At 36.8% G+C, this 23,202-nt stretch overlaps 1 protein-coding gene across 2 annotated transcripts in view; it reads left to right on the top strand.

Moving 5' to 3' along the window:
• The first annotated feature begins 932 nt into the window (after nucleotides 1–932).
• Nucleotides 933–23,202, top strand: part of MAP3K7 (mitogen-activated protein kinase kinase kinase 7) — a 61,881-nt gene continuing 39,611 nt past the window's right edge. For both annotated transcript variants that reach the window (XM_054569723.1, XM_054569722.1), the window contains exons 1-5: nucleotides 933–1,243; nucleotides 13,135–13,245; nucleotides 16,803–16,868; nucleotides 17,360–17,405; nucleotides 18,628–18,766. In XM_054569723.1, coding sequence (XP_054425698.1) covers nucleotides 1,124–1,243; nucleotides 13,135–13,245; nucleotides 16,803–16,868; nucleotides 17,360–17,405; nucleotides 18,628–18,766 — 482 coding nt within the window. In that variant the 5' untranslated portion in view covers nucleotides 933–1,123. The remainder of the gene's footprint in view (nucleotides 1,244–13,134; nucleotides 13,246–16,802; nucleotides 16,869–17,359; nucleotides 17,406–18,627; nucleotides 18,767–23,202) is intronic.

The raw sequence follows: 23,202 nt of genomic DNA, 5'->3' as shown, positions 1-23,202 counted from the left end.
CAGTGATTTAAACTTTGGTCTTCTTTTTGGCTAGCATTCTGGCTCAATAAGACCTTACTTTAAAAAAAGAAAACAACACCTCACTCGTGGAAGCTAGTATTTTTGTTGTTCAACATTTTAATCTTGAGTCTATGTTCTCACATCCTGAATGTCAGCAAAAATATTTAATTTTCAAGGCTGTTGTTAATGATGAAAATATAAAGCATCTCGCATGGTGCGCCACACTTTACGTGTACTATTAACGCAACCCCTAACTTCAGATGAATACAACAAGTTATAGACACCTACCTATCTAATATTAACTTCTGTTCCTGAGCACCCAGCCTACATATTGTTATTCGGGTTACATGAGCTGGCTCGCTCTGCATTATTTTCTTTAGAATCTCTCGTAAGAGTCATGGACTGGCTCACAGTAACTGTAGCAACTGATCTCCTTCCATATACCACATTGAGAGAAACACATTTTCCAAGGCTTCTTAAAGAAATAGTTCAGCTTAGTTTAGGGGTGGAACTAAAAAGTAAGCTTCGTCACAAAAACCCAGTCCAACACTACCCCGCCAGTCTCTGAAAGAAACGGAAGCGAGCCCGTAACACAGTTCAAAAAGCAGAGTTGAAACCACAGCTTTCATCTTTCCCGCTGATTCCTAAAACACCAACCACACTCATATTCCGTCATGCTCTGCGCCACTTCCTTTCGCGCATCTTCAGTACGTCAGAAAGCCTGCTCTCGCGATATCATCCGGTTGCTGAGGGACTTTAACAAAGATCTCGCGGAATTTGTTCTACAGATCGAAGTTAGCTTCTTACCCTCCCCCACCCATCCTCAAAACTGTCCTTCCTTTCTCAGTCTCAATTACAAAATTCTCCCCTCCCTTTCCTTGAGTTCACGGCCCTCCTCCTGTTTCACGTATCAGGCCGGAACCGGAAGTCTAGTGGGCGGGGCCCGGCGGCGGAAAACGCAGCAGAGCCGGAGCGGGGACTCGGCTGTGGCCGCAGCCCCTGTCCCCTCCACGGATCGCCGTGGCTCCAGGCTGAAAGCCGGTCCGGAGGCGGGTGGGCGCGGGTCTCCCCCGGAGTGTCCGGGCGGTAGCCTTCCCGGGCCCCCCGGGCTCCGCGAGAGATCATGTCTACAACCTCCGCCGCTTCCTCCTCCTCCTCCTCTTCGGCCGGTGACATGATCGAAGCCCCCTCCCAAGTTCTCAACTTTGAAGAGATCGACTACAAGGAGATCGAGGTGGAAGAGGTGAGCGAGGCCCGACACGGAGATGCCGGCCCCGGCCCGTCCCGCCTCTGCCTGGTTCCGACTCTTAAGGCGCTTCTCGGCCCCTCTGATTCTTAGGGCCCAGCAGGGTTCACCGAGAGTCCCCCATCGCCCCACAGAAACTGGTTGTAGTGGGAACTCTCTGCGTTCAGCTGCTCCGAGGTAGCCCTCTTTTTGCCTCACTTAGACACTCTTGAGTTGGATTTGATATTCAGGTGCCTGGATGTGGGACATCTCAAACAGGAAGGTGAACTGGTGAGACAGTGTGGTCCACCAGTTCGCTTATCTGTAAGTAGTAAATTTATCCAAGACTGGTTGTTTTGGAGTTTCAGTTCACTAAGACGCGAAATACTTAAGGGGCAAGGCTTGTACTATTATGTTGGACATCTCGCTCTGCCTGGCACGTAATGGGTGCCTGGTAAATACTTGGTAAATTAATGGACCATCATCCTATCTAACAAAGTGGTTCCCCGAGTATGGAATGGTTTCTTTAGTCCACAGAGTAATGTTCTGCCTTCAGTTGGACTAATTTAGATGAATTTCAACATTAGTAATGTAGACTGGTTACAATGGAAAGCTGTTTCGAGTAGCACATTCTGAAGAGATCGTTAATGATTTTCTTTGACAACTAGAATATAACGCCAGATCAGAAATCTCTATTAGAAAACGAGGATCCGTTCTCTATTCTGTAGTAATAAAGTTATTTTAGAGCAACGTAGTAATGTGTCTTTAGTACATTGTTTCTTTTCAAATTCAGAGTAGTAGACTGGTTCTAAAGACCATAACATTTAGAAAAATAAAAACTGCATATATATATTTTAAAGACTGTAAAGTGTTAAAACTTTGGTTGAAAATACTACCTATTATCATTTATTCATCATTTTAAAAATTATTAAGTACTTTGCATTACATTTACCATGAAGAACCCCGTATGTCCTATATTATACTCGAAGTCATCACTGTTTTAAAAGTCCAAAATTATTTTTAGGTAGTGGCAAACTAAAAGTAGTGAGATAATTATCATTTAACAAATAAGTTTTTTCTGTGAATGTTTTTGGAAGAATGATGGATTAATCACTGAGAACAATCTTATTTTACAAGGTTAAAGTGACACCTTTGGAGTTAGAGGAAAATTGAATATATCAGCTAATAGCTGTGTCACTTGGAGCAAGTTACCTAACCCTTTTGAGCTTTAGTTTCCTTACCTATAAAATAGGAGTGGTTTCTATCTCATTTTTTCTGTATAACAGGTCCTATTAGGCGGTACGCAAAACACCAAACACAGAGTCTGACACATATTACTAGGAAACAGTTACAGAGAGGAACAGTGACCTGCTTTAAGGGCACGTGGCTAAAAGAAGGACCTGTATTTTGAAAAGAGGGGGGAATTTTTTTGTGTATGTGGGTTTTTTGGTTGGTTTTTGTTTTGGGTTTTGTTTTTTTTTCCATTGAGGCTATGATAAATTCCTTTTTCAGAAGTGGATGGTTGATCCAGCTTCCATGGCTAACATTCTTTCTTTTTTAAGAATAAAAATTCAGTGAGTCAGAATAAAAGAATTGCAGTTTTTAAATAAGCATTTACGTCTACTCTGGTGAACTGTCATACTTGTAGACTACAAATTGTTATATAATAATAACTCATTTGTAGACTACAAATTGTTATATAATAATAACTTGTACTTCATGATCTAACAAGTGTTTTCATAGACTTACATCATTTGATCCTTACAACCTCAGTTTTTGCACACTACTTTAAAGCATTTTACATTCTTGCTTCTTGGAGGAATGGATGTTACTAAGGAGACATTATTTTTCTACTCCTCCCCCAAAGCCATTTAACTTCTGATTGGGTTTTTATGTTTCCAAAGACTCTTGTTTCAGTTTAGATAATGTTTAAAACTTTTTTTAATACCCAGTTTATGTGTATTTTAAAGATTGAATTTCAGCCTTTCTGATATTGAAGCCATTACATAGTTTCCATCATGTAATCTTTATTTGCACACATTAAAACAATGCAACCATGGTGCACCATTGATACTCAGTAACTATTTCTCAACTTAGATTCTGCTTCTAGGTTAAAATCATGAAGAAGGGAACAGAAAAATAACCAGAAACAGAAAGTATTTTACATCACTTTCAGTATTTTATATGGTAAACGTATATTGCCTATAAATAAAAGAAAATCATATCATATTTCTTAAATAAAAATGTAATTAAATCAGCATTCTATCTATTCAGTTAGAAACTATGTAAGAAAAACATTCCAACCACAGGCAATCATTTAGTAGATGCATATGTTTAAGGCATCAACTGATTTTAATTCTTGCATTCCTGATATTGTGACCCTGTAATATGAGAGTGGCACTTCCTAAATTCAATTCTGATATCAAATTATGTGACGTTTAGCCTTAGAAATCTATATGGTAGTTTAAAAAAAAGTCATTTAGTTTTTGCCGTTTGCATCTAAGTGTAGAGAATGTTAGAATAAATTACAAGGTATCTACTTTGGGAACTAGCTTGCAAGAAGAGGTCAGCGCAGCCTGGTATGGTGAGAAGTGTTCTGAGCTGGGTATTTAAAAAATTTAGATGCCACAATGATTCTGCCATAATGCATTTCAGTAATTTTGAACAAGTCACCTCTTTTCTCTGGGTCTCTGATTTCTCATGTGAAGTGAGGGATTGAACAAGATTATTTAAGATCTCTTCCAATTCTAAAATGAAAACACATTTTTCTGTTTCAGTATTTATGCTGTTTCCACAGTAAGCTTTAAGGACAGTGATGATGACCTCCCATGAAATGTACTTGGACCAACTAATTCTGGTTAGACAGGGAAAGCGATATTCCCATTTTACAGATACTGACAAGTGATCATAGAATTTGATTTGTCAGAAACCTTATGCCTAAATAAATGGTGAGTTGAAAATTGAATTTCAGATTTCTCACTTCTGAGTTGTTTTTACCACTGGATTTACAATGTTCTTTTAGTTCTTTTTAAAGTACTCTATAACCAAACCTTATTTGAGAATGAGGAGACAAAATTCTGATTTCCTAGTACATAATTGGTTTTGAGCATTTAATGAACATCCTCATACCTGGACAATACTGAGAAGTTACTAAGGAAGTGAATAGAAGAATCTTAGGATTCTCTCAAAATTTTTGACTTGTAAGACTAGAATAAACACAGGACAGTTAATAATTAAGTTTTTAGGACCACAAATTTACAACTGAATATAATGTAAATTGAACACTTAAGTAAGTCCAAAGTAGGTTTAATCACACAAGGCTCCATTGAGTGGGAAAGTTTGAAACTAGCTTTTGAATAAAGCATCATTGATTGGGAAAGGTGCTAAGAGGAATTCTTTGCAGTTGTTTCTCTGCCTAAAGTGAATGCTTTTCCCCCCAGAACTTCAAGACTGGCTTCTTTTTACCATTCAAGTCCCACCTCAAATGTTACTTTCTTAGAGAAATTTTCCTCATCAACCTAGATTTTTGTTGCTTCTGTGTATCCTTATGGTACTTACCAGTAACCAAAAATGTGTATCCCCCAGCAAAATGTAAGGTGCCTTATTCACACTTGTAGCTCCAATGCTTGGCACCTAGAAGGTTTTCTGTAAATATTAGTTGAATGAGTAAAATAAGTTATTACAGCAAAATCATGAACATTTAGTGTCCATCTGGTTCTGTTACATTACATGTGATAAAACCAGAGGTTAAGATCAGTTAGTGGTTTGAGTAAGGCAACATTTAAAGTAGAAATAAAATCATTCTTTTTGCAAATGCCGATTCCATATAACACTCCATTATACCTAGCAGATACTTTTGTTTATAGCAGGGGTCAATGCTGTGAGTAACCCAGATATTGGTGGGCCTTTACTAAAATGCTAAATGGACCATAGGTGGCATGGTTGCTTTTTAAAAGGAAGACTCACAGTGTTGACCTCAAGTGTAGTGTATGAGAAAGGCACATGTAATCATTACACCATTTATATGTTCTTAAGCTTCATTATAGAGACATGGAAAGGCTTTGTTTTAAAGGGAATAAAAAAAGAACTTTGAAAGTGGTATATATTTTGTAGTTTTAGGTTATGAGTGTATAGGAAACTGGTAATAGAGAAAAACATACAGTGGCCTGAAAAAAACTGAATCTGTAGGTTTGTTAGTATTTAATTATGGATATCCAAAATTATTAATAAACTCTTTTATGTGAAGCTTAAGTGATCGTTCGTTTCAGTAGATCTGGAATCGTCAGAGTGAAAAGATAGTCCAGTGATAACTTTTATATTGTGCGTGTATAGCTTAAAAGGTGATACAAGCATATTATTTGAAAGAAAAGACTGTTAAATGCGTCATATGTCTTATGGCAGACTTTAAAAGACAATGAAAAATTGAAAAGAAAGTTTGAACAGTCTTGTTATCAAATCTGCCTTGTCAGCAGATGGCAGTTCCACTCTGCCACAGTTTATTAATAGATTTTGAAGTTCTGAAATAGTTGGAGGCTTCAAGTTCTAACTAATAAATGTTAACATCTATGCTGGTTCCATCATGTTCCAAATTTCTGGCCGGCAATGATGACAACATAGCCAGGGTGCATTCACAGAGTCCATAGAACAGGGCTAAGCCAAACTGACAGCTATAGTCGCCAAATTAGAAATAACTGAATTGGGGACAATTAAGAATTACTTCTTAGTAAATAAAAAGCACAAGGGCATGCATCCTCCTTTTCTGTTTAGTTTTGTTTCGGTGTTTTGTTTTTAATAACCTGATTTCGATGAAGGGATGAAATAGTCTCCATCCTAAGGAAATTAGTTTTTAAAGGAGTTGCTTTCTTCACACACACACACACACACACACACACACACACCCCACCCCCCCGCCCCACCCCCTGCCAGATTCTGATTTTTATTTTTCCGCCTCTTCATATTAATTGCATGGAAATCTTCTATGCACCATCTCATATTTTTCTGTTACATTTTTAATTAAGAAATTTAATTTAAATATGCTTTTACTATATGAGATTAAAGTTGTGGACCCAAAACCAAGAGGAGTCTAAGCCCTGGGGGTTGGGGGGTGGAGATGCATACCATAAAAGAATTGTTCTAAGAACATTTTAATTTAGAAAACATTCATAAATTTAGAAGGAAATATTTCTAAATTGACTTCTCCCTTAAAACCAAAGCCCTCTTTGCATTCCTCAGTTCTTCTATTTTTACAGATGAAGGATTGTGAAAAATATCCGAAATATTTCTGGGTTCACCATTTTGGATGGCTGTGTGTGATGGGGGGGATACTTGTAATTTGGATGTGCACCCTTTTTTACATTCTTGGTGAAAATTGGTCCTTGGAGAAAGTTGTCATTCAAAATAATTGTTTTGATAATGTTTCAAAGAAACTTGTGTTACTCATACAATCCAAATGCAATCCAAAGAGCATATTTGATTTGTGAACTTGAATCATAAATTTGGTAGTGGGTTAAAAGTGACTTCCTTTCAGAATTTTGTAATTGGAATTTAGGTTTTTCATTATTTACCTCAGTTGCCAGTGTGTCAGTTTGCTCTTTTTGCCAGTCTTTTCTACTGATCTACCACTTGTCAAGAAAAACATTGGTTTGCTCACAAGACTTCTCCTTTGTCTTTCTTCCTGCCCAAGTTGGCATCCCATTGCTCTGAAAAATTTCCGTAAATAATATCAACAGTAGGGGAAGACTTTCTGTTCAATGTCATGGCTTCCACTGAGGTATTGTGCCTCACTGTTAATTATGTTTTTAATATAGCCTAATCGTTCTCAAACATTAGAACCACCTGAAGGGCTTGGTTAAACAGATTGCTGGGCCCAACCCTCAGACCCAGTAATTTGGGTTTGGAACCTGAGAGTGTGTATTTCTCACAAATTTCCAAGTGATGCTGATACTTCCGAATCAGGGACCACACTTCGAGAGTCATCAGCTTAATGCTTTTGCTGGTTTTTCTATTGGCTTTCTTCTCGGAACTCTTCTCTTTGCTTCCTGTGACACTACCCTGGTTTGCCTGCCTCTTTTTGACTGTTCTTTCTTAGTTTTTGCTGGTTCTTTCTCCTCTGTGTTCAAAATGTTGAAGTGCTTCAAAGCTCAATTCTGGGACCCCAATATTTACATATTTTTTAGTGATCTCATCCAATTGATTAACTGGAAATACCAACTAAATGCTAATAACTCTTCCAACTTACTGTCTCCTACGTGACATCTTCTTGATGCATGTTTCCACTTTCTAGGTATTTCCTCCCAGAAATCTAATAGGCATCTTTGTATGACAAAAGCAGAACTCTCTGTTATTGTTTTTAAAAATCTGCCTGCCTCATTGTTCCTTATCCTTCTTTAAACTGTTGCCTAATCCAGGGGTCCCCAAATTTTCTCCTTCCCAGCCTGAGTTCTGCCTCCTGTCTACCCACACCAGTCCTTAGAAAACTTGTCTTCCTGTCCCTGGTGCCAAAAGGGTTGAGAACCTCTGGCCTAATCTGTCTTCCTCTCCACCCATTCTATTTGCAAGTACACAGTCAGCAAACTCTTTTGACTCTACCTGTAAAACATATCCCAGATCCGCCCATTTTTCTGCACTGCCACCAGCCTGCCCTCACAACTAACTATATACTCTTGCTTGGGCTGCTGTAAGGGCCCTCCTACCTGGTCTCTCTGTTTATATACCCCAGCTTTCCTCCAATCCATTCTTCACATAAGGCCTAGAAGGATTTTTTTTAATGTGAAATCATGTCATCTTTTTTTTCCTTAAATCTCTCCAGTTGCTTCCCATTGCACTTAGACTGAAATGTAGACTCCTTTTTATGGTGCAAGGAGCCTTTGGGGATCTGCACTGTGCCTGCCTCTCCAGCCTCATTTTGCTTTGCTGTTCCCTTCTCCCACTGTGCACTGCCCACACTGAACGCTCTATTTCTCTGGGTCATCACTGAAATGTCCTCTTTCTCAGTGAAGCCTTGCACGACTACCCTGTTTAAAATTGAGGTGAGGGGAGTTCATGTCCATGTACATGCACACACAGTTATGCTCCTTTTCTTAGTATACTTATCATTTTCTAAAAACTATATGTTTTTATATATCTTGCTCCCTCTTTATTTGTCTCCCTTCATGAGACTATAAAGCAGTAAGATCAAGGATTTTGGTTTGTTTACTTCTATATCTTGAGTGCCTAGGATAGCACCCAGCCTGCAGAAGGGGTTCAAATATGGTAGAATAGGGAATAAGGGATTTTTCTTTTCCTTTAGGGCCTTTACATCAGTTGTTTTTTCTTTGGTTGGTTCCTTGTTTCATTCAAATATCAAGCTAGTAACCTCCTTAGATGGCCTTCCCATTTATCTTGCTTGAAGTTGCCACTAATTCCTTTGTCTTGTCATTCTGTTTTATTTTCTACATGACATTTTTTACAATCTTTTTTTTTTAATTCATGTTTTTGTCTATTGACTGCTTCTTCCCCTTCCCTTTTAATTGCAAGTACATTCCATGTAGATCAGGGACATTGTATTATTTACTGCTGTATTTCTGATATCCCAAAGAGAGTCAAGAAATACTGATTTAAGAACAAATGAGGTTCATTGTTCTCTTGATATAAGTCTCACTTCACCTCTTGAAAGCAAACCTTGCATTTCTCTCTGCTTGCTGATTAGGCCTTCCCCTTTGGCTGTCATTGATCCTCTCAAACTTAACTGAGCTTTGCAATTAGCTCCCTGTATTTGAGATGGTGACTATCCCACAGCCTCCAATATAGGTTCCAACATTGAGCCCAACAAGAGCCTCCTTCCTGCAGTCAGAAGATTCTTTAATTTTCAGTAACCTTGCTTTTCTCTTGGCAAGAGTTTTTCTGTATCACTTCCATGTTCTGTTGAGGCTGAGAGAATCTGAGTAGGGAGGGCCTCCTTCTGTCTGTATCTCCCTTGCCACTCTCACTCATTTGTAGCTTCCCATGTTGGCAAAGCCTGTCCTATAAGGCTGCTTCCTCCAGGGGATCTCACTGTGAAGTGAGGAGATAAATCATTTCTAACTTCTAATCCTTAAGCCTGCCCCAGGAGGAGAACGGGTGGTTCTTTAGCCACTATCATTTACTCTCGCCTTTGTCTTTGTTCAGCTGATGTTTAAAAAAACGTTCAATACTGTTGTTTTGTCTTTAAATTTCTTCTATGTCTCACTTTTATACCATAAAGGGAGGGGTCTATTTTTTGTATTTTTTTCCCACCCTTAATATATCTACATTTATGCCATTTGAAAAAAAAGGAGTCATTTTCTGATACTGTGATATGGTGATTTATGAGAAATATTTATTTGGTCTTTGAGGTGACCAAAATATATATATTTTTAAATATATTTGGTCTTCGTCCAGGGTTCCTGGCTTACAGCTCCAGAAACTTCAGGATTTCATAAGCGAGGGAGCATAAAGGACATCTTTTTTGTTTTTCTTCTGTTATGTTGAGGAAGTTACTTTTGGACCCCACCTGTGGTGGGGGGGCTGGTTACCAGGAGAAGCAACCAAGCACGTGATTAGAGGTTGGAACTTAAGTCCCACCTCCCTTACCTCCAGGGAGTGCAGAGGGGCTAGAGGTTGAATCAGACCCCCATAGGGAATGATTTAATCAACCGTGCCTTTGTAATGAAGCCTCTATAAACACTGCTAAGTACAAGGTTTGGAGAGCTTCCAGGTTAGTGAACACAGTGATTAGAGGAGATTGTCATGCAGATGGGGCATGGAACCTCCATTTCTGCAAACTTTGCTCTATGCACCTCTTCCATCTGGCAGTTCCTGATTTATATTCTTTTATACTGAACTGGTAACCTAATAAGTAAAATATTTGTCTGAATAGCCACTCTAGCAAAGTAATCAAACCCAAAGTTAGAGTTACTGGAACTTCCGCCCTGTGGGTGGTTGGTCAGCCAGCAGAGGGTGGAGCAGACAGCCTTGTAAAATTGAGCCCTAAACCTGTGGGATCTGATGCTGTCTCCAAGTAGAGAGTGTCAGGTTTGAGCTGAATTGTAGCATACCCAGCTGGTGTCTGAGAATTGCTTGTGGTGTGGGGAAACCCCCTCCACACATTGGGATTAGTGATCAGAATCATTTGATAAGCAGAAGTTTAAATTCTTTGAACATTAACTCTATACATCTAACCTCCTTTGAATTAACAGCAGTTATTTTTCTTACCGTGTAATTCAGTTTATATGTACAACCTGGGTGAGCAGTTGGATTTTATTATCATTTTTAGATCTGTTGTTTCACACATTTGTAACATAGCTTATGGCCCTAACTTGATTCAAGGCTTTTTAAGGCTGTGGGCGCTGATCTTACATGAATATGCTTGTTTTACGTTTCAAAAAGTTGCTTTCTTAAACAAAAGGGGGAAAATTTATCATGTCATCATTTGCCCACATTCTGTTCCGATGGTTTTAAGTTGAAAGCTCAGAGTTAGCCACCATCTCAGCACTAGGTGGCACTTGTGCATCACAGTTAGTCATACATACCTAACACAGTCCGTGACAAGTGCATGATCCACAAATGAAATGTTTGGAATCTTTGTGTGGATGTTCCTGAGAATAGGAACATGAAACAAGAGGAGACCTACTAAGTACTGTTGCTTTGACATATTTATAAATACATGGTTGATGAATATAGTAAATTCATAATCGTTAGCCATTATCTCAGCACTAGCAGCACTGGGTGTTCCTGGTAATACCAAATAGGTAGGAGAGTCTCCATCCATACTCTTACCCTAACATTACTGTAAAGTTGAAATTTGTTTTAGGACCTGTTTGTTATTCATTATGATTAATTGTGAGAGAAATGAGTAATACAGCTCACTGCTTTGACTTATACCCAATTCTAAACGCTTATTGTTCTTTTGTAGCATTGAAGAAAATGCCTTGTGAAACTTATGAACTCTATAGTATTCATGAGGAAAATGTAAGCGTCTCTCTTTTAGTGTTGAGGAAACAGAAGCTCAGAAACATTAACTTGCTCAACATCATAACTAATAGGTAGACCGAACCAATATTCAAACTCAAATCTGTTTGGGTTCTAGAGCCCAGGCATGCTCTTTCTTTTATTCTAATGGTGCCAGGTTTCGCCAGCACCCGTTTATGTTAAAGCAACTGGATGATAAGTGCAAATGACTGACGTTGGTTCCTTTCTCTTATGAGAGGTGTGGAGTAGAGCAAGAACCTTAACAGCAGGAGGACCCTGAGCACCATCGGCTAGGAAGGGAAAAAGAGAAATCACTAAAGGAAAGACTGGCCACCAAGGATATTGGCCTGCTTTTGCCTAGACTCAGTCCAGTTTCTTTTAAACCAGTGACACACAGAAGCCAAATAGAGTGAATTGGTTGTTACTTCCTGTGGGCTTCAAATTCTGTCTTCTCTGAATGCTTACTGACCATGTGATCTTGGGCAATTTGCAAATTTGTTACTTCGTTTACTTACGTTTAAAATGGAGAAGGCTTAAATGTGGCAGTTCATGAAAGCACATAGACTAGTACCTGGCATACAATAAACAATAAATGTAAACCTTTTGGGTGGTTTTATGCATTAAGCAACATGAAAAATATCTATAATTACCGTAGCTGCAGCCAACTTTGTTATAGAAGAATTTATTGTCCAGAAACCTGTTCACATAATTTTATCTAAAGTGAAGGCTCTTCCTCCAAGGGATACTTTCTGAGATATAATACAGATATATGTGTACAAATTAGGATTCCTTACATTCTGGTGTTAGGTTGTCTGGCATCAAACCACACTTGCTATTTACTAACCATATAGCCTTGGGCAAGTTAGTAGACACTTAGCTCAGTGACTGTACATAGAAAGTACATCATAAATGATAGCTTTATAGGGAGATAGATTTTTCCACTTAAGGAAAAGTACATAGATCCTTTGGAAGTTGAAAGATTGCAGTAAATGGCACTTAAATAATGATAAAATCTAATGATTTTGTTGCAACAAGTATCAAAACCTATTTTGTTTTGTTGTTTTTATATTATGGCAAATTTCAAACATTTATAAAAGTAGACTAGAATGAGAGCAATGAACTCATGAGGGACCCATCAGTTAGCTTCAACAATGATACAATACATGGTCAATATGTATTTTATAATTTTTAAAAAAAATTTTTTAAAATAACTTTACTGAGGTATTGTGCATAGCAAAATTCACATGTATGTAGTGTTACAGTGATTTGTACAACTTGCTGAGTTGTGCAGTCATTACCATAATTCAGTTTTTAAACCCTTTTTATCACCTTAGTAGGATTCTTCCTCCCCATATACAGTTAACCCCAATTTCCACCCTCACCCCCAGGCTAACTGCTAATTTACTTTGTATCTCCGGATTTGCCTTTGCTGGACATTTCATATACATGGAATTGTATAGTGTACGGTTTCTTGTATCTGACTTCTTTCACTTACCATAGTGTTTTTGAGGTTCATTCATGTTATAGCATGTGTCAGCAGTTTGTTTCTTTTTCTTGACAAAACATATTTTATACATAATGCCATGCTTTTTCTGTCCTTCATAGTGGCCAGTCTTTTTTCTGTATTTTTATCCTTTTCCCCCAACTGTTTACTGCTATTGATAGCTTAAAACATTGATTATGTTTCTGCTTTTTATTTTTTCAAACCATTTTCTATCTTCTTACTCATCTTGCCTGTTTTAATTTGTTTCCTGTCTCCAAGAGGTATTTTTTTTTTCCTGTTTTTGGTTTTATTTGAAAATGGAAGATACCTAGACCATAAACTTTCAAAGATGGGGACAAATGCATTTCATTTATCCTCATTTTAATAAGTCTTTCAGATTGGCTTTTATTGGGCTGGTTTTATTTGTTTCTGATTCTTACATTTTTTTTCTTTAACTTAGGTTGTTGGAAGAGGAGCCTTTGGAGTAGTTTGCAAAGCTAAGTGGAGAGCAAAAGATGTTGCTATTAAACAAATAGAAAGTGAATCTGAGAGGAAAGCTTTCATTGTAGAGGTAAGTTGATACATCATTTTTCACCTAAGATACTCTGTGAATTTAATTATGGAAAAAATTGTTTCGCAGTTGTCTTGTCTGTCTATATTGAATATCGGCAATTTGGTTGAACTAAAGGCAATGCTTTAGGAACAATTTTTCATTCACACTCTTTAGTCTCATTAAAAATTAGAAGGGAAGGGAGGCTTACCTAAATGAATTCATCTCTGAATTAAAATATAATCTCACCCATGTAATTTAGATCTATTTCAAGACACAGAATTTAAATTTTAAAGTGGAAAAGAAATGCTATTCTCTCCCATTATCCAAAATTAAGAAGAGAAATTTTATGCATTTGTTTTGACTGGATATTTTTAGAGATTTGAATGAGTTTAAGGGAAAATAATTTCAAATTTGTTTTTTCTCCTGTAGCATGAAAATTTACAACTCGGTTCTCATACAGATTTATTGATGGAGAATTTAATAATCATGAAATTGTGTTATCAGACTTATTCTCTGTGAATTTTGTGCTATTTTGTATATTAAATCACAGTGTTTCATTAAATCAGTGATTTTATCACTTTTTAACTTCATTGGCCAATGGATAAGTGTCTTTATAAACCTTGTGAATTTATATTTGTGATTGATTGATTGATTTTTGTTCAAATATATTTGTCTCCACTTTCCCCCCACTACTTTCCCCTGCCCCACCCACCCCCACCTCCCACCCTCAATCCTTCCCCACTTTGGCTTTGTCCCTGGGTCCTTTATACATGTTCCTTGACTTGACTCTTCCCCTTCTCTTCCCCATTACCCTCCTCCCTTCTTCCCTCTCATTACTGTCAGTTTGTTTATTCTTTCGATGTTGCTGGTTATATTTTGCTTGCTTGTTTGGCTTGTTGATCAGGTTCCACTTATAGGTGAGATCTTATTGTATTTGTCTTTCACTTCCTGGCTTGTTTCACTTAGCATAATACTCTCCAGCTCCATCCATGCTGTCATGCAAAGGGTAGTAGCTCACTTTCTTTCTACTGCATAGTATTCCATTGTGTAGATGTACCATAGTTTTTTGATCTGCTCATTTATTGATGGGCACTAAGGTTGCTTCCAGCCCTTGGCTATTGTAAATTGTGCTGCTATGAACATTAGGGTGCATAGGTTCTTTTGACTTTATTTAATTGTAATTTTCAAATATACTACATGATATTTTTAAATGTATAACATTGAGAAATGAGAACTTGGTTGTGATGTGATAAAATGGAATTTGTAAATTAATTGAATGAGTTGAGGAATACTGATGAATAGTTTGATTATTTCATAAAGAAAGATAATTTCTGTTCTGGCTGAGTGGCTCAGTTGGTTGGAGCATCGTACCATACACCAAAAGGTTGTGGGTTCAATTCCTGGTCAGGGCACATACGTAGGTTGTGGGTTTAATTCCCAGTCAGGACATGTATGGGAGCTAGCTAACTAGCTAGCTATCTTTTCCTTTTCCTTTTCCTTTTCCTTTTCCTTTTCCTTTTCCTTTTCCTTTTCCCCTTCCCTCCTTCCTTCCTTCCTTCCTCCCTCCCTCCCTCCCTCCCTCCCTCTCCCTCTAAAATCAATAACAAAATATCCCCCGGTGAGGATTAAAAAGGGAGGGAGGGAGGAAGGAAGGAAAATAATCTCTAGTAGTATGCTCAAGAAGTCTGGCATCAGCTTTGCCTTATTCATAATTTTTGTTTATAGTTTAGATAAAGTCATTGATCCTATACTATTGTATTGGCAGTTTCACAAAACTAGGTAAAAGCATAAGTGTTAAATGCTAGGAAATACGAGTAAAAAAGATTATAATAGCGTAAGGAAAAATTTTAATCAAAGTTATATACATCATGTAATTTAAATTGTCAGACGGTTCTCGATGTATTCTTACTAAGAAAATTTTAATCCTCTATACCTTCTCACATCAAGTTTTCTGCTTCTCAAAGGCTACTACTTTGAGCTCATTTCTTTATTTTGTTTGGTGTCCCCCAATCCACAGACTCTTTATTAATACCTTCTCTAAAGTGTCTACCTTTAGTCTTTGGGATGATAAAAAGCCAGTCACCACCCTGCTTGAAGTAAGGGAGGGAGAGGATCTTTGGGTCTAACTTCTAGCCAATCTCTCCTCTCTTTTATTAGCTTATTTGCATAGGTATCTTCTGCTTCCACCACTTCCCAAACTTTTGGAGGGTTTGTAAGCTAAATCTGGTCGCTGCTCATTTCTTTCAGGCCTGCTTTGTCAGTTTTTTCTAGTCATTCTCTCTCCTGCTTACAAAACTTTTACATTCTCTCCATCCTTCTAAGTTTATGTTTGGAAAAAAATGCCTTTATTGTCTTTTTTGGGATTTGGGGAAGGAGCAGGAGTAAATGCTTGAATAATCTGCTCTCTGAAGCTCAGTGCTAAATCTTAACAAGACAAAATGTAATAAATATATTTGTATATAATAAAGGAATATGCATGATAGTGATATTCTTCTATTAAGACTGAAAATTCACAAATATTGGCTGTAGAAAAATACAGCTTTCTAGTTGCATATAGTAAAAAGGTTTACCTTAGTGGACTTCATATGAGCCAGCAGCATAATATAGGTAATAGAGAAGGAAAGGAAGAAGAGAAGGGGAAAGGCGGAAAAAGAGAAGGGAGAGAAAAAAGAAAAGCAAGGAGCAGTTTAAGGGGACACATTAGGAGAAGTTTGAGATGTGTGGCAAGAGAAATGAGTACAGCCAAACCCCTCGCTGACCTCAGCATGAATCACTGGATCAGGGAAGATTAAAACGGGAAGTAGGGAGACCAGCTAGGAGAAAACTAGTAATTACTGCGGTGGTCAGGTTGGAGTGATTAAGGCAGTGGTAGTGGGACTGGGGAGGAACAATTTTGTTCAAGAGATGTGAGATGGAGCATAGGGAAGAGAGAACAAGTATGCAGAAAGGGTACAGATTTTAAGTCAGCTAGACCAACATTCAAACCCTGGCTGCATTAATTACTTCCTAGCTTTAGGATATTTAACAGCTCACTTAACCCTCTCTGAACCTTATCGTAAAGGTCCCTCATCTTTAAAATGGAAACTATAATACCTACCTTGTAGAGTAGTGGGGAATTATACACTATTCATAAAGTGCCCGCCAGGACCCAGCATTGAGTAGGTAGATGATTCAGCCGTAGGTATGAAGACGATGGCCATGACCATAGGATGGCTGCTTCTGATTTCGATAGCAGCCCAGTGCCATCCCTGGGATGGTGTTCTAACATTTCTTGGCCGAAGTTAGTTTCTTCTTATTTGTACTTGTGTGTTGTTTATACATAACTCCTCTTTTGGCATTTTGTACATTGTTTTAACTATTTGTGTACATGTCTGTTGCCCAACTTAACTGTGAGATATTTAGGACAGGAATTCTGTGCCATTCTGGGCAGGCACTTATGACCAAAGCACCTGCTACATAGTAAATAGTGATTGTTGAATGATTAATGTTTTGTTCAACTGTCAGATTTTAATCATGCTGTGAAATCAGTTCCTCAAAAGTCAGCACTTTTTAAAGGAAACCTTAATTTTTTACAGCTTCGGCAGTTATCCCGTGTGAACCATCCTAATATTGTAAAGCTATATGGAGCCTGCTTGAATCCAGTAAGTTCGTCACTCCAGTAAGTTTCATTGTCAGCTGTATAAGAAGTGACATGGCAGGTGTGTGCTAGTGTGTTGTTTAGCTATTTTGATGTCATCTTACTTCTAGGGGGGAAAAATGTGCACTACCTTATATATTTTCTTTCTAGTTTTAGCAACATAGTATGTTGAAGTTGTTGTCTTAGGTGTTCTTATCCAGTAACCTCATCTTATGAGGCTTAATGCTATTCTGTGATGGCACCTACTCATTAGCATTGGAGAAAGGCCCCAAAGATCTTGTGATTATGTTGTTACATACTTCTCTACTCGTAGACAGTGGGTGCCTAGACCAACGAGGTTTTAGATCATAGATAACTTTTCCCCCCAGTGCCATTTACGTAGGGGCCAAAAGAATATTTTCCAATGCATTTAGAAAATCAAAGATTGAACTAAGTTACCTTTCAAGTCCCCTAAGATGCTCTGTGGTTAATTATTCTGGCTTATGTTTCCTTTAGGTGTGTCTTGTGATGGAATATGCTGAAGGGGGCTCTTTATATAATGGTGAGTGTCATTAGAACTATCCTTATCTATTAGAATAAAATAATGAATGGAAAAGCTTTTAATATAAACTTTAAGTTACTTAATTCTTCACAATTTTCCTTCAGAGTCCCAAAAGAAGGTATTTTTTTAAAATCTGCTAAAGATTAAAAATAAAATAAAACACTGCAACGTTACTATGTAAAATTTAGAACTCTATCAGTCTTTTAAATTGATGGCACTTTTCATAATGTTAAATGCATTTAAATAAAGTAAAATTTGCTTTTTAAATAGATTTTAAAATATTTATTTATTTATTGCCTCTCACCTTTCAGCCTCCTCATTTTAGTACTCTAATTATAATTCCATTTCACTCTGCTTTATTTTGCTTTCTTTTCTAACTTTATTTTTATTGTTTATACTATCAGAGATGTCCCCATTTCCCCCTCCTTTGCCCTTCTCCACTCAGCCCTCACCCCCTGTTTTCCTTTCTTTTCAAAAAATAAAACTGAAAATTCACTTTACAGAACATTTTAATTAAATAATGAAAACTGTATATTGTTAACTAGTTACCTTTACCGAAAAGAGCTCTTTCACTCAAACACTAACCGTATATGTAAATGTATTGTCACTTATTGCACCATTTATATAAAATACATTGTTGCATTTTATTTTTTAAATTAACATTATTTTATATAAACTTTTACTTATATTTACTATGCATGTGTTCATCATTGTTAATGGGTATCTAATACTCTGCTGTTTTATTTGGTTGAACTATTTCTAGTCTTTACCTGTTACAGAAATAGTAAACAGGTAGTTTGCTAACTGTTTTGTAAACATAATTGTAAACATTTTGTAAACATAATTGTAAACATTTTGATATACATTTTGTTTTCTCCTGAGCTACTCTATCTCTCTTTTAGTAATGTGCATCACATTGCTTATTATTTATTGTGAGATACTGCATCTCACAATGTCAATATGAAAAACTATATTAATTTTACTTAAATGTATGTATAACATTCAGTGGAAGTGCTATAAAATGTTAGGTACTTCTGTGGTGGTTATTCATTTGAAATTATTAGATATTTCCATCTTTTTATTTAGAAAAGTATTAAAAGCAGGACTAGAGGGAGCATGTGTTAAAAATACCCAGCCATAAGTTCTGATAGTGCTTGCATTCATCTTGTATCTTCTGTTATATGCAATAAAGTTCTTTTTAGTTTGTGCCTTTCTTTTGCAGTGCTGCATGGTGCTGAACCATTGCCGTATTACACTGCTGCCCATGCCATGAGTTGGTGTTTACAGTGTTCCCAAGGAGTGGCTTATCTTCACAGCATGCAGCCCAAAGCTCTGATTCACAGGGACCTGAAACCACCAAAGTAAGTCAGTCTCTGTCTCTGTCTGTCTGTCTGTCTCTCTCCCTGCTGCACCAACCTCCACACCCCACTCCCTAATTCAGCTTGTAGATTGCACACAAGCTTCTCTTTTGCCTTTTGGCTGGCTTAAGAGTGTTTCTTTTTACTCACCATCAGTTAGTCATTTATCTAAGCTTGCATTGTAGTTGCGATGTTGTCTTTAGTGTCATCTTTATTTTAGTTCATATTTTATTTTTAATAACTCCTACCTTAGGTAATCATACTTCTAGAATTTTTTAGCCTATCTTCTTGGTGCCTGCATTTTATGTTGTTGCCTCTAGACAGTTCCGTGAGAACAGAGATAGGTGTTATCTTGTTCCCTGCTATATACCTAACAGCTAGCACAATGTCCACACATAGCAGACACTCTGAAAATTTACATAGTGGTTATTACGTTTTCAGAGGAAGGCAAAAGGGCATGACTGGCATCTGGGTAGAATTTGAAAATATTCTTCATTTCTCCATATTGAGGATGCTAGGAACCTCAAAATTTGAAAGACCTTCAGAATTCCCTAAATAAGTACTTTAAACAGCTAAAACTTCAGGGGGAGAGGGGTTGTTGTTTGTATAGGAACTAAATTAAAGAAAACATACATAAGATATTTATTGTCTTTTTTTTTTCCCCCTCTAATTTTGTTCTTTATCCAACTGTGACAGAGTAAAAGAGTCCCCATATATCCTCCACATAAGAGGTTTTCCCTAGGAAATCAGTTTTAAGGATTCCATTCTCTTAATACTGCTTTAAATTGTTAAGATGTCCCTTCTGAGTATAGCTTGTAACTCTCATGTCTAAACTGATACACTCTACATAGGCTCGAATTCTTGGAATCACTGTTTTCACTAGTGTACCTTATTTCTCCTTAGCTACCTATCTTGGCTAGTAAAGAAGAAATCACTTGGCCTTTTTTTTTTTCTTTTTTTCCCTTTCCCCCTGTATTAACAGAGTTGAATTATCAAAGCAAAATCATGGAAATTATTACTCTCTTCCCCCAACAAACTGACTGATTCAAAGGACACAGGCAAGCATCAGGCACAAAGTATCCTTTTCCTGAAGGAGCCATCAGATGCAGCTCTCTACAGCATCCCTTTCCTTCTGTATTAGAGCATGTTTTGGCTTTGGAATAAGTGACTCGTTATTAAACAGCATACATGAAAATAGTTCATAAAAGGAAGTCATTTTAGTTTTCTACCATCTTTTATATTTCATAATTACACAGCTTAAATTACTACCTTCATTCTCTATCCAACCATATACCATAAATCCATAAATTCTAGTATTTAAATTTTATTTAACCAGCCTGTGTAGATAAACCAGGTATGTCTTATTAAAATCTAAAGTCATTTGTAGGTAGGGACTCTCCTTTTGCTAATAAATACCATAACATATTTATAAGAGCTCTGATCTAGGTCATTTGTTCCTCCTGGAACATCCTTATGGTTATATCTAAAGTATAGTAGGTTGTCTTTGGACCCCCCCCCCCCCCCCCCCCAGTATACAAATTAGGCTTTAGAATTAGACTTGATTTTTTAGAGTGTACTAGGGAAATTAAAATTCTTTGGAATGACTATGCTTTCATATATAATTTTACATATAAGCACACATGCTGTATCTTGTCACTGGAAAACCTATGGATTATGTGGTTAGTAAGAGTTCCTCAAAATGGCATATAAAGAAGGCATCTGATGTTTTGGTTAGATGTTTTATACGGTATGAATTTGTGCTTGTGTCCCTATTTTATTTATCTTCTGCAAGTTCATTTGCATGTACTTCAGAAATAAAAATGTGGTTTTGGTTCTAACTCTAAAAGTAAGCCTACGAAGCTATTTTAGGTTCTTATTTCAGTGAGCCTTGAATGTCATGCTCAGAGTTGGTGAACTATTAACATCCTATAAGTAAAGGAGTGCTAATTATAATATATAATAGTAATAATATAAAAGTCATTCAGAAAAATTATTGTGATATCTTGAATGTACCAGGATAAAACATGGAAGCCAGTTAGAGTTCTTATCTTTGGTAAAGATTACGAAAGGAGCTTGAACAAGAGCAGTGAAATGGGAAAAAATTTTTGTTGAGGTGCATGTAGAGGTAAATTGCATTTAGCATTCTTTCTACTTACATTATAGAAGTATTTGTGGCATTATGGGAATGTGAGTAGTAGTTTATCTGGTTTATCTTAGTCACATTGGACTAAAAGAAAGCTAATTTTCTAAATAATATTTCCAGTTAGAATTTTAGCACAAAATTATATACAAAGAATTTATAAAATTTGTAATTACAATGAATCCCCATATTATTGCTGTTGAATATTAATTATTACAGCATAATGATGCAGATTATGTTACCCATCCTTTTTTCTGTTTGTCATCAGAAGGAAAACCTAAGCAAGAATATGCTTCTTGGTGATTGTACTTGGGTTATATCACACCTAGGAAAGTTAAAATGTTCATTTCAGAAAATTTTCTGGAAGTCCTTAATTAAGTCATTTTAACAATAATAGAGTTATACTCCTCCCACAAACATTTTTTAAACATAAAAAATGGTTTTGGTTTTAAAAATGTTTAAAAGTGTCTTCAAAATGGACGCTTAAGGACGATTTTTCTGTCTATATTGGTTTATTTTACTTTGTTTTCTTTATTTAAATGTTATTTTTAAAACAATTCATATTCATGATTAAAAACAAATTGAAACAGTATACAAAAATACAAAGTAAGTCTTTCCTGCCACCCATTTTTCACTCCTCAGAGGTAGCTGCTGTTTTGTTTTTTTAAGCATTTATGGGTTATATTGTACATAATGTTGCTTTTTCTGCTTACATGGACATCTTTTCATACAGATATTTCCCTCTGTATCTTTGATAGATAAATTATATTTCTTATATACTCTTAAGTAAGATGAGTACTTAAAATAGAAACTATCCTTGGCTTTATTAGCAAGTCTTAGACTTGGAAAAACTGATTTATAGAGCCATTTTTAGAATATAAAATGCTATTCAATCGTTTGACATTTGGAGATAGTGTAAAGATTTTAATGCCCTAAATTGGTGCTTCTCAAACTTTTCTACCTACCCAGAAAAAATCATGATATAATATTACCTCAGTAGGTCTGATAGTTAGGGACGGGGCCTATAAAAGCCTTAAGGAAAGTTACACACGTATTTGTATTCAACTTCATATATTATGCAATTTGTTTTAAAGTCAGTGTTAGGATGTAAAAATACTTAGAGCTGAGTGAAAGCGATGGTCCAGGGATATGTGCTAACTTTAACCTGAGTCTCTATAGGTCCCTGCCACTTCTCCCAGCATACACTGATGCACTGGCAAGGTTTTATACCCTAGTTTGAGAAACATAAAGTTTAAGCCATGATGTGTATGCATTTAAATTCTAACACCCTGTGTGTGTTCAAAGGGACAGTATAGAAGTGTGGCCTGGGTTCTTAAGCTCACATGATGCGAATGTTGATATCCCAGCAATAGGCAAACCAAGTAAACTGAAAAACCATCCTACAGCAAACATCCAGAGATGCTTCATAGTACAACAAGCATACTTTTACATGCGTAGGTGATCTTACAAGAAAATAAGGGACGTCATCAAGGAAAAGATGGAGGGAACTGAATCCAGAGTTTGGGAAGCATGCGTGGAAGCCAAGGGAAAGTTTCCTGTAGCCTCTGCCTGTGTATAGAATATGGAGCCCCAGGTTTCAATGGTTCATGTGTAACTGGAAACAGGTCCTTTGTTCTTCACCAGGTGAGGCAGCAGAACTGAGACCTCTGTATGAATTTAGTAGGCTTGGCAGGAACAACCTAAAGAAAAGTAAGCTAGGGAAAAAAATCAATTTTCTGACTAGGTAAACTTTTATTTCTTAACTGAAGGTCTCCCTTCATGCTGTTGTGAATTTTAATTTGCCCTACTTACACAATTACAAAAACCCTAACAAGGCAGGTTAAAAGTGCTTAAAGTCATATCCTTTCAAGCTAGGCCTTTAGGATTATTTCAGAGTAAGACGGATCAAAGATGAAGCCACAGTAAAAATTACCACACCCATAGGATGCAAGTTACCATGAGTGAAAGCAGAAATGAAGCAGAATTAAGTCCTCAAATATGAAGACTCAAAACATTTGGAATTACCAGATATGGAATATAAGATATAAAAGAAGAAATTAAAATGAATAAGGAGCTCTGGCTGGTTAGCTCTGTTGCAGCATTGTCCCAATATGCCAAGGTTACAGGTTCAAAACCCAGTCAGGGCACAAATAGGAAACAACCAGTGAATACAGAAAGGATGGAACAGAAGTCGGTGTTTCTCTTTCTCTCTCTCTCTCTCTCTTCCCGCTTCTTCTATCTCTCTAAAATAATAAACAGAAATTAAAAAAAAAAAAAAACTTTAACAAAATAAAATGTG

The sequence above is a fragment of the Pteronotus mesoamericanus genome, unplaced genomic scaffold (genome assembly GCF_021234165.1).
Source record: "Pteronotus mesoamericanus isolate MK-2021 breed Mesoamerican mustached bat unplaced genomic scaffold, CSHL_Meso_final contig_20, whole genome shotgun sequence".
Lineage (NCBI taxonomy): Eukaryota > Metazoa > Chordata > Mammalia > Chiroptera > Mormoopidae > Pteronotus > Pteronotus mesoamericanus.
This window is presented reverse-complemented; position numbering and strand designations above follow the sequence as displayed.